Genomic DNA, 15429 nt, shown 5'->3' with positions numbered 1-15429 from the left:
TCTATTTAAAAATGATCCTCTCAGATCTTTGACATATAAACTCTTTCCTCTCCCCAAAAGTCTCGACCTAAAAACACAAACATGGAAATCTGAAAGACAAATAAGTTTTGAGATGAAGGAAACATTTTTAATCTTTTTTGTAAACATGAATGATTCATTTATCTGTAATTGTCCTTAACGAACTTTAAATCTTTGACTCGTTACAACAAAATGTTTCATTTATTATTTATAAATGATTTTCCCATGAACATCCAGAGCCCTGAGGACTGATGTGTATTAGTGTGTTAAAACACCAAATTAAGCTTCCTTACTAATCAAATTTCCTGCAGAAGTTCTTCTCAACCTTATATTTTAAGAACCCTTTCATAACTCAGCGAAGAGTTTTGCACCCAGTCTAAACACCCAACGTCTAACTAATGCAGAGTGCAGTTTAGGAGCTTGCTTGTCTAACTTTAGTTATTCTGTGCTCTGAGATAAGAGGTCACCTCACATTAGAAGAACCGGGCCTCGTATGGAGCAGCAGGTCAGTTCAACCTCTGGCTCCAGGACAATTAGACCATCTACTGATAGGGAAAGCCACTGACACACTTTTGTTTTTGATATGAACAACATGACGATTGAGTTCCTGCTCGCTACAAGCCCGAGGAAACAAACCTCCCAACTACCTCCAAAAATGAAATAGTTGGCTTGCCTTAAATCTTCATTAAATCTTTCAACTTTATTTCACTGTTCTACTAGTTACTGTGTGATGTCTTCCACATCTGAAAGTTCTCACCACGAGGAGGATGTTTGTCCATGAAGTAATCTAATTCTGTCAAGACTTTTTGGAGGAAAACAAATCTTGAAATAGTTCAGTCCATTGTTTAGGTGACTTGGTTAAAAACGCAGAAGTATTATTTCATTTAATAAGAAAGAAATTGGAATAAACCGGAAACTGAAATGAATCTATGCCAGTTTATCTAGCAGGTGGCACTAAAGTTCAACTTAAAGGAATAACAGAAGAAATAACCTCAGCTTCACAACAATTATTATTTACTTATTTATAAAACTATGATTAAAAATTCTAAACACGTTTAGCATTATTAGTTTAGAAAAACCAATCAATCGAAAAAAAAATGAAATGAAATAAAAATAAAAGTAAGATAAACAACAATCCACACCCCCATCCGATAGGTGGCGGTGTCGCACCGAGACGTTTAGCCGACTCGTCAGTCGTCATCCTCCGCAGCGGTTCCGTGTTGTTTATTGTGTTGTTTAATTTTGTAGAGTTGTTTGTTTGTTGTATTTTGCTGTCTAAGCTAGTCAGCGTCGGTTCGCGTCAACATGTCGGCTGCGGAGGACGACACGGAGCTGAGGGACCTGCTGATCCAGAACCTGGAGAACAGCGGGGTCCTGAACAAGCTGAAGGTCTGAAAGCTGATCTGAGAACAGATTTCTGTGTTAGCATCAGGGGCTAACAGCCTCAAGTGTCATAGTGAAGATGTCCGACTGGTTTAGAGTCACTAAATGAGGGACAACAGCGCTAGCTAACTGTTAACTAAGTTAGGTCATGTTTAACTAGACGAGAGGGGATGTGGCGTTCTGCGTAGCAGGACCAAAACTTCCCGTCTGTGAGGCTCTCCATCAGACTTCAGCAGGTTTTTAGAACAAGGATGAAGAATCGCTTTTATGGTTTGGCTTTTAACTCTCTGGGTTAGATGTTGCTGATCTTTTACATATTTTTACTTTATGGTTTTTGATTGTTTTTGGTGATTTTATCAGTTTTAATTAGTTACTCTGCAGCAGTTTGGTGGCATGCCTGTAAGGGGCTCTATATACGCACGCACTGATGTGCGGAGAGTCCGCAATCCTACCTCCCCACCTAATGGACACTTACTTATGTTGTGTGATGTCTTAAGTCTGTTGCATCTTTGCATAGCAAAGCTGCCCTCCCTGTGGAGGGTAACTCTGAAGTGCCCTTTTTTCCCTCCACCTTACTCCATCCTCATGTAACTCTCTGATCTCTATGAAGGTCGCGCGACTCGGGTTGCGAATGACCACAGTCACCAGTTCTTGTCATGTGTCTTTGCCTATGTTTGTCTGATCTCAGAATTGTGTGTACTGAAACTCAAATTTCCCTCTGGGATTAATAAAGTATCTTTGAATTGAATTGAATTATAAATAAAGATGATGATGACTGCCAGTTAGCTCCTGGTTAACTAGCTCTAGGTTTTAAAACATAAATAACAAAACAAGCATCTCTGCTCTTTATATCACTTAACATCGGTACCATGTAGAAGCAAATGAAGAAGTAACCCACTAATAACGTCTAAAACCCAACAAAACCATAAAGATAATATAAGCCCAGTTCTTTTGGGGATTATTTACTCTAGCTATTCTGAACGGTTTAAAGATTTTTTATCTCCAAGTTGTTTAAAAAAATATTTCAATCATTTTAAAATCCAATAAATGTTGAAAACCTTTTAGAAAATCCTACATTATTACTGTTTTAACCACTGAGTTTGTTTTTCAGTCTGAACTCATGACTTTAAAACAGTCTTCACAGTGGAAAGTTTAATAAAAGTCCCTGTGTGTGTGTGTGTGTGTGTGTGTGTGTGTGTGTGTGTGTGTGTGTGTGTGTGTGTGTGTGTCTGAACCGTAGGTGAAAAATCTGGTGTTTTAGTGTTTTAAGTTTTAAAAAGAACTGATTAAGGCCCACAAATATGTCAAACACAGAATGAATATACAAAAGATGATTAATGCCCAATTTGAAAATTATTATCACAAATGAGCCCCTGGATAAAAAAAAACATAACTGTTAAACCCATAAATAATAATTGTTTTAAAATGAAAACAAAAAAGATTTCTAGGAGCAGCGAAGGTGTTGAGGGAATCCGTTTTGGTGGCCCGAGGAATGAGTCTCTGTATTTTGCAGATGATGTGGTCCTGTTCATCATCAGAACCTGATCTCCAACTCTCACTGGAGCGGTTCGCATCCGAGTGTGAAGCAGCTGTGATGAAAATCAACTCCATGCTCGAGTCAGAAAAGGGTAGAATGCCTTCTGTGGGTCAGGGATGGAGGAGTTTAAGACAAGACAGCTTTATTAATTCAATTCTTTATTCAGGACAATGACATTAATAAACAATCAAATACATTGTATCGATCGTAAATGGGCCAGATTATAGCATAGTTGCTAATTTGCATCTGTAGTCTGATGGCTCATTTCCTACACAAAGGCAACTCGGTGTGCTTTACAGCAATAAGAACAGACAAGATCAACACAAAAATTAACAATGGACTACTAAAACTAGAAGACTAAAACATAAGTATCTCGGGGTCTTGTTCACGAGTGAGGGAAAACTGGAGCGTGAGATCGATAGGCGGATTGGTGCTGCATCTGCAGTGATGCGGGCGTTGTACCGGTCTGTCGTGGTGAAGAGAGAGTTGAGTCAGAAGGTGAAGCTCTAGATTTACTGGTCAATTTACGTTCCTACCCTCACCTATGGTCATGAGCTTTGGGTAGTGACCGAAAGAACGAGATCATGGATGCAAGAGGCTGAAATGAGTTTTCTTTACAGAGTGGCTGGGCTCTCCCTTAGAGATAGGGTGAGAAGCTCGGTCATCTGGGAGGGGCTCAGAGTAGACCTGCTGCTCCTCCACATCGAGAGGAGCCAGTTGAGGTGGCTCGGGCATCTGGTCAGGATGCCTCCTGGACGCCTCCCTGGTGAGAGAGGAGGCCTAAAGGTAGACCCAGGACACGCTGGAGGGACTATGTCTCTCACCTGGCCAGGGAATGCCTTGGGATTCCCCCAGAGGAGCTGGCCCAAGTGGCTGGGGAGAGGGAAGTCTGGGCCTTCCTGCTTAGGCTGCTGCTCCCTCACAACCTGACTCTGGATAAGTGGAAAAAAATGGATGGATGTTTTAAAATGAACTTTGTCCATTTTTGGTAACTAAAGAAACAATAAACATCTAATTTGATTATTTTTACATTCTAAAATCTTTCAAATTGTCTCAAAAAATGAAAAATAAATGTTGTCAATAATCCTCATCCTTTTGTCCCAGAAGAGTTAAACAGCAGTCCTTTAGTCGGGTTTAAGATGAGTACACCACATTTAGATAGAGCATATTTAAAAACAGCATGTCCACCAAAGGGCTCGAACGCCAGAGGAGGGCGATGGAAGGAATAGACAGAAGAGTAGCACCAATGTTAAACTGAGCCCTCAAAACCAAAGACCTCACCAACAGGCTGATAATATAAAAGATCAATTCTACAGAATAAGAGCAAAAGAATGGTTTCAATAGAACCCAATGTAGTTTTTTATGAGAATAAACAGGTTGGGTCTGTTCCTGCAGGCTGAGATGAGGGCGGCTGTGTTCCTGGCCATGGAGGACCAGGACCGACTGGAGGTGAAGCTTCTGACTCCTTTTCTTCTCATGTCTGACTCAGCTTCTCGTCGCCTTCATGTGCGTTTTTATCGTCCTCAGAACAAATCACCACTTGTCAACGAAAACCTGAATAAGTGTCTGAACTCAAAAGACGGTGAGTTCCTGTTAGGATCCGTGCATCGTGTATGAGGTGATGAATTAATGAGCTCTTCATGCTTGCATCCCAAACAGCCTGATTTTCTGGTCTGTGCTGTTTTTTTTGTTTGACCACTGGGGGGCGCTGCTGCACCACCAGACCTTTAGCTGGTTCCTGCTTATTGTTCTGCTTGGGAAGTGTGTGTGTGTGTGTGTGTGCGTGTGTGCGTGCGTGCGTGCGCGAGAGCGCGACCAGAACATCTGGATGGGGGATGATGCAACAGCTTCCTGGTTCTGGGTTGATTTCCTGTCTGGTTCTGATCCAGGTCGCCTGGTAGCCAGTCTGATCATGGACTTCCTGCAGGTCTTTAACCTGGACTTCAGCCTCGCCGTGTTCCAGCCAGAGATCAACTCGGTGAGTCTGTTCAGAACTTTCCTGCCCCATGCAGTCCGAGAGAATTCGGATGATGTCACGCTGAAACCCCAGCGTTTGTGTCTGTGAACCTGAAGCCCACGCAGACTGCTGGTTACCCACCAGAACCCTACGGGCCCATTGGGACGGTCCGGTGTCGGTGTCCACAGATATCTGAGACCTTCATCATCATCATCATCATCATCATCAGGGCTGCATCACTTCACTCACCTGGAGAACAACAGCTGCTTTATAATAATCCAAGTCTGATCACTCAGGTTGTGGGAAGTAAAGTCCCGCCCACGCACGTGGCAAAAGTCCCAACCACTCACCTGGCTAAAGCCCCGCCCACACATGTGGCTAAAGCCCTGCCCACTCACCTTGCTAAAGCCCCGCCCACTCATCTGGATAAAGCCCCGCCCTCTCACCTTGCTAAAGCCTGGCTCACTCACCTGTCTAAAACCCCGCCCACTCATCTGGATAAAGCCCCGCCCTCTCACCTGGCTAAAGCCCCGTCCACTTACCTGGCTAAGGCCCCGCCCACTTACCAGGCTAAAGCCCTGCCCACTTATTTGCACACAGCTGCAGCTGTGGGTAGAATCGGTGCGGTGAGAACGGCCAAAAGGAACCAGATGAGACATGAACTGTTCACGAGTAATAGAAGGTCTGACCCATCAGAACTGGACCGGTTCTGATGGGTCAGACCTTCTGATGGGTCTGTGTTTCTGTCTGCAGCTGAACGGTCTGGACAGCCGGGAACTGGTCTGCAGAGAGTTGGGTCTGTCCGACTCGGAGCAGAACCAGAACTCGCCTCTGCTCCTGGAGCTCATCAGGAGAAACCGACACGGGGACAAGCGGGCTGTCCCTACCAAGGTGAGATGGTTCTGTTCGGGTGTGCTGCCGGGCCGGCCCAGAACCGAAGCAGAAACAGATGTTTATGTTCTGTTTGTGTCATCAGGTCCCGAAGGTGAGCCCACAGTCTCAGCTGGAACCAGCATCCAGATCCAGAACCCGTTAGTTTGGTCCGGATCAGGAGTTGGGTTCAGATCAGAAACTCGACTCAGAACACATGCTGAAGGAGTTCTGAACCCCCAGGGGGCGGAGCTTAACGAGTTAAAACCGTTCTGGTCTGTTAACTCCATTTATTAAACAGAAGCTTAAAAAATCATTGATTAATTCATAAAAGGTGAAAAACAATTAATAAAAACTTTATTTAACATTATTTAATGTCGTTAGATTAAACCAGAGCTACTCAAGTCCGGGCCTGGAGGGCCGGGATCCAGCAGGTTTTAGTGTTGACCGGCTTCAACACACCTGAGATCAGTCAGCAGGTGATTAACGAGCTTCTGCAGAGCCTGATGAGCTGCTGCACAGGTGTGTTGGAGCAGAGAAAACAATAAAACGTGCTGGACACTGCCCTCCAGAACCAGAACCAGAGATCAGGTCTGAGTCTACCTGAGACCAGGTAACTGATGCTTCAGCAGCACAAACATAGCTGGCTCTGCTGACTGGTGCATGCTGGGTAATCTGCGTGTTGGCACCAGGATCAGAACCTCCAGAGCAGAACCCAAGTGTCCTTCCGGCAGCCAGATGTTCCTCTGACCCGTTCATGTGTTCTGGATCAGGACCATCTGTTGGTCTGAAGGAGTTCAGCTCAGTTCTCAAACTTTAATCTAGACCAGATTATCTGGTTTCATGCAGATGATTTTGTATAGTTTAAATAAAAATCTGGATTAAAGGAGTTTTCTGATCAGACAGATCGGGTTCTAAACACCCGCTGGTCTCCTCCTCCACCTGGACTCACTGGGTCCACCTCTCTTCTGTAGGAACTTTCTCAGGAACAAATGGCCGACGCCCGCAAGTGGTTTGAATTTTACGACAAGGTCAGTGTGATGTCATTGTTCTCCGGCCAATCCCAGAAGCCGTTCTTACTCCTGCATTTGTTTCCGTCTGCAGGATCAGAGCGGTTCCGTCTCAACAGAAGTTCTGACGTCCGTTTTCTCGGATCTGTTCCCAAATATGAACAAGTAGGAATCCTTTAGCTCTCAGATGAAATAATTCATTTATAGTTGGAATTGCGGCCATAATCGGACTGACGGGAAACATCTGCTCCGTCTGTAAAACTGAAGTCCACTCAGATGGAATGCTTCTAGTTAAATGTGGAGATGCCAGCTGCTGGTCGGTCCAGAACCGGAGTCCTGAGCTTGGTGTTGTGTTGCAGGAACATGTTGGAGAGATTCGTCTGTGATGAGCTCAGAGCTGTAGACAGGAACCTCTCCGGCGGTGAGCGCAACGAACCTTTCTGCTACGTCAGCGGCCTTCAAGGGAAGTTTTAAAACGTTTTTCCGCATAAAAAACTTCAGTTTTCTACAATACAGACGAACAGCCTCAGCTTAGAGAAATGGATTTTACTTGTTATCAGTAGTTTGTTTTTGACGTCTTAAACTCGCTCAGATCTTAGTTTTACCGTAATACACGGTTATTTTGTCATGACCTTCGTCGTGCAGGTCCCGCCCCCCGAGTCAACAGGAAGTTCACGTTTAATCTCAGTAATAATCTGAATTGTGAAATGACATAAAATAACGTCACATGACCCGTGGGGAATCAGATTAGATCTTATTGAAGACAGAAAGACAGACTAGCCATTAGCTCGTCATTCATGAAGTACGTGAACTCCATGTCTCTGAGCTGAGGCTGTTCAGGTGGACAGGTCCGATAGAAATCTTCACTTTTACGCAGAAACACTTCAGCTTCGGTTCTGATCCGATTGGATGTTCTGCTCCTTCCAGGGATCGACTTCCAGGCATTCCTGGGGATGTGCAGACATCTGTTCAGCCAGTGCCGAAGCGTGGTGAGTCCAGATGTTAGATGTTCGGGTTCTGGTTCTGGTGGGTCTTTAAATACATGAAGAGAAGTTCTGCTCCCATAAACTTTTATTCTTTATTTATTCAAATATGGAGGACAGGAAATAAAACCGTTCCAAAGTTTTAATCCTCTTTAATAACAAAAACCTGTTTGCAGGTGGTTCTGGACCCGGACCTGGATGTGAGTCCACCTCAAAACCAGATTCCTGAAGACAAAGTTGGATCTCCTCCCGTCAGTCAGGTATGCTCAGGTCCAACCTCGCTCTGTCTCCAGATCCTACAGAGGTTCTGACGAAGTTTGTTCTAGAAACACGTCTGACGGACAGAACCGGGTCAACTGGACTCACATTTCTAGTTTCTAAATCCTCCAGTCCTTTAGAGAGGACAGGTCCAAAACCAGAACCCACTTCCGTTTTAGAGCAGAACAGAGGTAGTTCTGAAGGCAAGAGAACCCATGATCACAGAACCCTAACCCGGGTCAGCACCTTCTCTGGTCCTTAGGGGAGAACTTTGAGTCCTTTTTGTGTCACACTGGGTCTTCAGAACCTCCCATATCCGGTTCCAGTCTCTGTGTTCCCGTTTTTCCTCCCGTTGGGACCGGTTGCAGGATAACAAAGATGGAATATTTGATGTTTGGGTTTATTTGTTCCATCAGGTTGTTCCTTCCTGCTTGGTTCTGATAAAGGAGTAGATTTAGAACGAACCTGTCGGAACCAGGTCGCCCTAAGCTAGCAGAACCTGCTGTGGGTCGGGTCGGACTCACAACTGCTGTTGGTGTCTCACAGATCCCCAGGTACAAGGTCCAGAAGAGTCCAGCTGCTGCCAAGGTAACGGGAGGGGGCGGAGCTTACACCTGAATCAGCACCTGAGCTCACTAACCACACCAACCTGACCTCCGACCTGCTTCACCTCAGATTAACTATCTGATGTAGACCTCCCATCACTTCCTGCTGCATGAAACCAGCTCTGGGCAGTTCTACAGAACCGACCCGACCCGTCGTCTCTCTAGAAATCTTTTGCCCCGAGGAACAAACTCCGACTGCTCACGAAATTCCGAAACCAGAAAAAATACAGAAAAGCTGAATTGTATAAAAGCGTTTTGATCAGATCTGAGTTTGTTTCATGGTCGAAGCTTAAAGTTCAGGAGGAGCAGCTCCTCCTGCAGGAGCATCACCCTCCTCCTCAAACCTGAAGCTTTGTCCCTCAGGAGCTGGAGCGAGCCTCCTCCCTGGGCCAGCCCGACCTCCAGCAGTCCAACAACAGAACCGCCTCCTCGGCCGTGAGGAAGGAGAGTCTGGACCTGGAGGGAGAGGAGGACCACGATGAAGGAGACTCGTTCTTCGATGACCCGCTGCCTGAACCACAGAAGACCTACGGCTGGTGAGGAGAAATGTTCTGGTTCCTGTTTCATCTCCAGCTTCAGGTTCTTCTGAGGGAATTCCAGAATTCCTGTTTTTATTCCAGACAGGGATCACTGTCATCCCAGCTGCTGTTTTTGCGTCATTAAAGATAAAAAATCTAAATAAATGATCATTTCTATTCATCACAAGACTTAACTAACTAACTAACTGGTTAGTGGCAGCTAGTTAAAGAGTTAACGTTGCTGCTGCAGGAATTGTTTATAAAACTAACGAAGAGTTTTGTCCCAAAGTCAGAAACGGGAACAGAAGTGTTTCTAAACGATGAAGGAAAACATTTAAAACAACATAAATACAGAAACTTCCCTAAAATCAGTAAAATGTTATTTGTGATTAGATCTGGGTTCTTACAGGTGCTTGAAGGTCTTGAAAGTCCTTGAATATTTTAACTGAAGATGGATGCATGAACAGTGATGTTCTTCTTTAGGAGAAAAGGGAATGAATGACCAGGAATGTTGTGGTCCTGCAGGTGTGAGTCAGACAGAAGGTGCTGGAATACCTTGAAAGTGCTTGAGTTTGAAACCAACTTCAGTAAAATATGAAATGCCACTTCCCAAAACTTTTAAAATGTTTGTCAAACATGGAAATGAAATGAATTATAAATAAAAATTTAAGTTTAGAATTTTCCAAGAATCATCAACCTTAACTCGGTTAAAAATCCAAAGACTTTCCAGCACCTGTAAGAACCAGGATCCCAAAAACTCATCTGGGATCGGAATTGGCTTTGATCTCATCAGCAATCATTTTATTCATGCTAATTAGAAGAGTTTAAAAACGTTTTCTGTTAATGTAGTTAGATACAAACCTGGATCAGAGTCTGTATCGGCCCTCAGAACCAGAACCGGTGCTTTGGTACCGGTGACGGCTCCTGTCGGACCCGAATAATGAGTCTGTCTGATGTTTTCTGTCTCTTCCTGCTGCCTCTGAAGTCAAAACTCTCCGAGGGGAGAAAAGGATTTGTCAGAGTGGACCGGCACTCAGGAGTGAGTATCACAGGAAGTCCCTTTCAAAATAAGTGCTGAGGAAAGCTAGGAGCTGGAGGAGAGTTTGGAGTTCTCTTCTTCTGGGTTTCAGTCTGAACCTCCGAGCTGCTCTCACCTGTCTACCCTGTCCCTGACATGTCTGTCTTCCTGTCCTGTCCCTGCTGTCCTCCCCTGTAGCGTTGTCCCTCTGAGGGAGGAGACTCCGTCAGGGACGCTCATCTCCCCCATGAGGCGAGGCAAAAGCCTCAGCGAGTGAGTCTGCATGCTTCGTCCAATCAGACGAGTCGGAGCCTGACCGGTTTTAGCTGCAGTTAAAGGTCAAAGGTCACAGAGGAATCTGTTTAGGGAGCAGAAATAAACCTGGGGAACTGGGAAAATGACGTTTAATTAAACTTTGTATCCAGATGTTTCTTCATTGAAGGCCACACGATGGAGTTTAAAACCATCGGATCTCATCAGAAAAGAGTTTTATGTTTCCCAGCTCGGATCCAGTCAGCTTTCATTTACCGTTAAAAACCTGTTATGTGATGTTTTAAATAATCTCGCTGATTCTGAGATTAGCCACACATAAACATGACTCAGTGGAGGCTGATCTCAGATCTGCTCAGCTGGAACTCAGTTTGACGTGGAGGAAATTGAGCGTGCACGCTGCTCCTTTGGGAACGCTCGCAATCGTGTCGGATTACACTTTGCCGTCGGCTGCATGAAAGTTTAATGCGTTGAGAGGAAGTGGGTCATTGGGACACAGAACTGAGCTGGTTCTGGTCTACATGCAGGTTTAATAAAACATAAACCAGCAGCTTTGATCCTTGGGTTTTAGGTTAATATCTTTGTTTTATTAGCAATAAAACACACCATGCTCAATGACTCTTGTTTTCACCTCCTCCTGCTCCTCGTTCTCCTTCTGCTCCTCCTCTTCCTGCTCCTCTCTGGTCTCAGTCTCTCGGTCCTTGCTGGGGACCCAGAGTTGGAGCGAGACAATCCTGTCTCAGATCACAGCTCAGAGCTCAGGTGAGCTGCAGGTGTACCCGTCTGTCCTCCTGAACATCATCTGATATTTATTATCATCCTCCACCCAGATGCAATGTGTGTGTGTGTGTATTTGCATGCATGCATGTGTGTGTGTGTATTTGCATGCATGCGTGTGTGTGTGTGGGGGGGGGTGTATTTGCATGCATGCGTGTGTGTATTTGCATGCATGCATATGTGTGTGTATTTGCATGAGTGTGTGTGTGTGTGTGTGTGTGTGTGTGTGTGTGTGTGTGTGTGTGTGTGTGTGTGTGTATTTGCATGCGTGCATGAACGTGTGTGTATTTGCATGCATGCGTGTGTGTGTATATTTTTATGTGTGTGTGTATTTGCATGCATGCATGTGTGTGTGTCTATTTGCATGCATGCATGCGTGTGTGTATTTGCATGCATGCGTGTGTGTGTGTATTTGTATGCATGCACGTGTGTGAATTTGCATGTGTGTGTGTGTGTATTTGCATGAGTGTGTGTGTATTTGCATGCATGTGTTTGTGTATTTGCATGCATATATGCGTGTGTGTATTTGCATGCATGCATGCGTGCGTGTGTGTGTTTGCATGCATGCACGTGTGTGTATTTGCATGTGTGTGTATTTGCATGCATGCGTGTGTGTGTGTGTAATTGCATGCATGCAAGTGTGTGTATTTGCATGCGTGCATGCAAGTGTGTGTATTTGCATGCATGCGTGTGTGTGTGTGAGTGTGTGTCTGTGTGTGTGTTTGCATGCATGCATGCGTGTGTGTGTGTGTGTGTGTGTGTCTGTGTCTGTGTGTGTGTGTCTGTGTCTGTGTGTGTGTTTGCATGCATGCATGCATGTGTGTGTGTGTGTGTATTTTAGATCCTAAAGGCCGTCTGGTCTTAATATAACAGGTTTCAAACCCACTTCCTCTAAAAACGGACAGAAATTAGGATTATAACATAATCCATGAGGAAAGTCATCTAGATGAAGGTTCCAGCAGCAGCTTCGTGTTCTGGATTGGGTCCTCAGATGTTTCTCCTCTGATGGAAGTTTTTAGTAGAAATGAACGTCTGATTGGGTCAGAACCACCGGTTCTCCTCACAGGAAGGTGGAAACGCCCGGGGTCAGGGGGAGTCCAGTCGGGTCTCAGTCCGAGGGCTGCAGACTAGCGGGAGGAGGAGGAGGGAGCAGTGGATCGGAGCCGAGCCGCAGCAGAAACGGTTTGTTTCTTCTCTGTTACCATGGATACTGATTATGTCTCTAAATAATCGGAGTTGTTTTCCTCCTACATCTGAGTTTTAATCTGTGATCAAACCATAAAATAATCTGTTTCTGTTCTGCAGGGGCATCAAACTCCAGAGAGAAAGGCTTCCGTGGGCTGAGCGACCGAACTGGGTCTCTGCATCTAGGTGGGAATCAGGTTGTTTGGAATCAGAAACGTCCTCTGGACCTATTCAATTTCAATTCAGCTCAGTTTATTTCTAAAGCGCCAAACCACGACCAGAGTCGTCTCAGGGACCTTCACACAGTAAACGATCCAACACAGGTCAGGTCATTAACCCAGCAGGTTGCATCGAGTCACTGACTAGTGTCAGAGTATTTACAGCAATCCTTATACTAAGCAAACATGCAGCGACAGTGGAGAGGAAATGGAGTCTTTGTGTTCCTGTTTGTGAAACTTAAACTCAGGTTTCCTGTTTCCACAGATGATGACGTTGAATATGACGATGATTTCAACAGGTGAGATTTCCAGGTGACCTGCTGCTGCGTGTGCTGGTCGGTTAATCCTCACAGATTTGATTTCCTTAGCTTTTTATTTCATTTATTCATGCAAGATTTTCTCGTTCAGCTCTAAACCGCCAGTTTTATTCAAAATAATTAGAAATGAGTTTTTCCTGTCCAAATGGACTCTAAATACCGGGTGAGATCAAATCGGAATCATCGGAATTACTGTGAATATTTGGTACATTATTTCTGGAAACTTCCATATTTGGGTCCAAATTAGTTTACAGGTCTTATAAAAGCTCTAAAGGTTTTGATTTATAAGCATCAGAGTTATAACAATCTAAAGAGGTGGTTTTACTGAGCTCTGAACCAGCCGATCGGCTTGAATTAGAACTAAGTTTGTGTGTTCCAGCCACCGGTCGGACCTCTCCAACGGAGAGCTGAGCATCGGCGAGGAGATTGAGGAAGTTTCCATCGAAGGTCCTGAAAACAGCGACAAGGTGACGAAAAACTCCTGAGCAGCAGATCTGAGTTCAGTTTAAACTGCTGGTTTCAACCCGCTGTTGTTTGTTTGTGTGTCGATGCAGTTTGATGAGTCCACCCAGGACCTGAGCGTCTCTCAGCTCAGCCAGAGCAACGTCGCCGATTATATGGAGGACGTGTCCTGAATCTCCCATCATGCACCTCTTCCTGTACAGATTTATAGAAACGACTAACGAGCTTTGTGCTGCTGAGAGTGATGATGATGATGATGAAAGATTTGTTTCTATTTATCTGGAACTTTCTGAGGAAACACGAGTCGTCGTAACAACAGGAAGTAACTTTTCAGTCTAAAAGGAGAAGAAGAAATTTTCTTCATCACATTTGAATGGGTTCAGCTCTGTGATGCTGTACGGAAAGCAGTTTTACTCCATATTAAACTAAGATGTGAATAATGAAAATAAATTAACTGAATCAAGTCTTTTTTATTGTAGTATCAACTAAATGATCACATGTAGCTTATCAAAGTAAAAGTCTTTTAACATCATTTAAACAATAAAACAAGTTACCTTTCCACCTCATCCCCCCAGAGCAAACAGGAACACCCTCCTCGAGTAATAAAGACCATTCAGCCTCATGCATTCATCGGGTCAAAGTTAAACAACCCTCCTGATGCGGAACAAACATCTGGACATTTCTCATTAAAACGCTGGAAACATCTGGATTTATCCAATAGATCCAAACATTTTACAATAAAACAAAAGCAGCTGTTTTAGCAAACGATCTTAAAATATGTCGCACCTCACAGAGGAACTAGACATGGATGCCCACTTTCACCCGCACCACTAACACTTTAACACCTAAAATGAGTTTATATGCTGATGATGTACTCCTGTTCCTCCAAAACCCAAACAAATGCGGTGAACTCTCCACAATCTCGAATTATACCATAAACTGGAATAAATAAACCTCTAACAGTAAATGGAGACACAGCAGATTACATCCTACTACTAACACGGTCACATACTTAGGAGTGGAACTCTAAAGTCACATTTCGACAGTCGCAGTTCGACTCCCCTACTGGAAACGATAAGAGATGACTTAAACAGATGTATGACCGTACCTTCATCATTTATAGGATGGATTAACACCAAAACTGACCTACGTATTCACAGTGATCCCAACCAACAGCAGCTTTCTTCACCACTCTGGACTAGGGCTGCACGATATTAGGAAAACCTGCGATATTCGATAACGATGATTAATATTGCGATGACGATATTACTTGCAATAAATAAAAACTTAACTCAGGAACAAAAATGATCAAAAACAAAGAAATCAAAAAAATCATGAAAATGAGAAAAGCAAAAGTTGTGAGGAAAGAGAAAAGGAAAATGAACAAGAAAAGGCAATCAGTGGATCCCGGGAAAAGCAGAATCAGCAGAAAGAGCAGAACAAAGCTAACACAGGTGTTTGCTAACCATCAAAATTAAGTGCCATCCGCCTCGGGGGCGGGACTCTAACCTATGAGAACCCACCCGATTGGCCAATTATGGTGATTCTGCACCAAGCTGCATCCGCCTCGAGCTGCTGTGTCAACAGGTCCTCCCAGAAGCTGGACGATGGTAGGCTTTCCACTGGACACTGGACAAGTTTTCACTGTAGCTGCCCCTGGCACCATGAAGAAAAGAACGGAGAGCCTCGACTGGTGCATAAACTTTTATTCGTTTCTCTGGTCCAATGCCTTGGACTTCACTCCATGAGTTGCACCGTGAAAACTGTTTGGAGATATACGAAGCATAAATAAAAGGTGAACACAACTTTAATGTCATAACAGAAATAGATTATATTCTCACACATTTCCGTTGGCCAAGGGTGCTAAACAAAACAATAATTCCTCAAAGCTGCTTAATCTGTAGATTTGACTAGGTGATGGACAAAAAACAAACAAACAATGACTAGAGTGTCAAACTAATAACCCAAACAAAAGCGTCAATACAGCAAAACTTACGTGGGGATGCAGTCGGCAATGTGCAGCTGAGGTGATTTTAGACTTAA

At 44.2% G+C, this 15429-nt stretch overlaps 1 protein-coding gene across 7 annotated transcripts; it reads left to right on the top strand.

The window, feature by feature from the left end:
* Positions 1-1177: 1177 nt before the first annotated feature.
* On the top strand, positions 1178-13850 carry cep43 (centrosomal protein 43). 7 transcript variants are annotated; one of them, XM_015947872.3, is made up of 20 exons: positions 1178-1407; positions 4334-4387; positions 4466-4520; positions 4828-4916; positions 5649-5786; positions 6740-6796; positions 6870-6940; positions 7135-7196; positions 7703-7764; positions 7935-8018; positions 8563-8604; positions 8985-9157; positions 10125-10178; positions 10356-10430; positions 11118-11189; positions 12271-12386; positions 12510-12575; positions 12873-12906; positions 13304-13391; positions 13479-13850. In XM_015947872.3, the coding sequence occupies exons 1-20, from the start codon at positions 1324-1326 to the stop codon at positions 13557-13559; spliced, it is 1557 nt and encodes a 518-aa protein (XP_015803358.3). In that variant the 5' UTR covers positions 1178-1323; the 3' UTR covers positions 13560-13850. The 7 variants fall into 7 exon arrangements, with proteins under 7 accessions (XP_015803358.3, XP_070400633.1, XP_070400635.1 ...); XM_070544532.1 differs by lacking the exon at positions 8563-8604; XM_070544534.1 differs by lacking the exon at positions 10356-10430.
* Positions 13851-15429: the final 1579 nt, after the last annotated feature.

The sequence above is a fragment of the Nothobranchius furzeri genome, chromosome 2, assembly GCF_043380555.1.
Source record: "Nothobranchius furzeri strain GRZ-AD chromosome 2, NfurGRZ-RIMD1, whole genome shotgun sequence".
NCBI classification, from domain to species: Eukaryota; Metazoa; Chordata; class Actinopteri; order Cyprinodontiformes; family Nothobranchiidae; genus Nothobranchius; species Nothobranchius furzeri.
This window is presented reverse-complemented; position numbering and strand designations above follow the sequence as displayed.

Coding starts and splice junctions, on each gene's coding strand:
- cep43 (XM_015947872.3), top strand. CDS start 1,324: ATGTCGGCTGCGGAGGACGACACGGAGCTGAGGGACCTGCTGATCCAG. Junction 5,787..6,739: donor AGCGGGCTGTCCCTACCAAG/GTGAGATGGTTC, acceptor TCTCTTCTGTAG/GAACTTTCTCAGGAACAAAT. Junction 12,387..12,509: donor GCCGAGCCGCAGCAGAAACG/GTTTGTTTCTTC, acceptor TCTGTTCTGCAG/GGGCATCAAACTCCAGAGAG.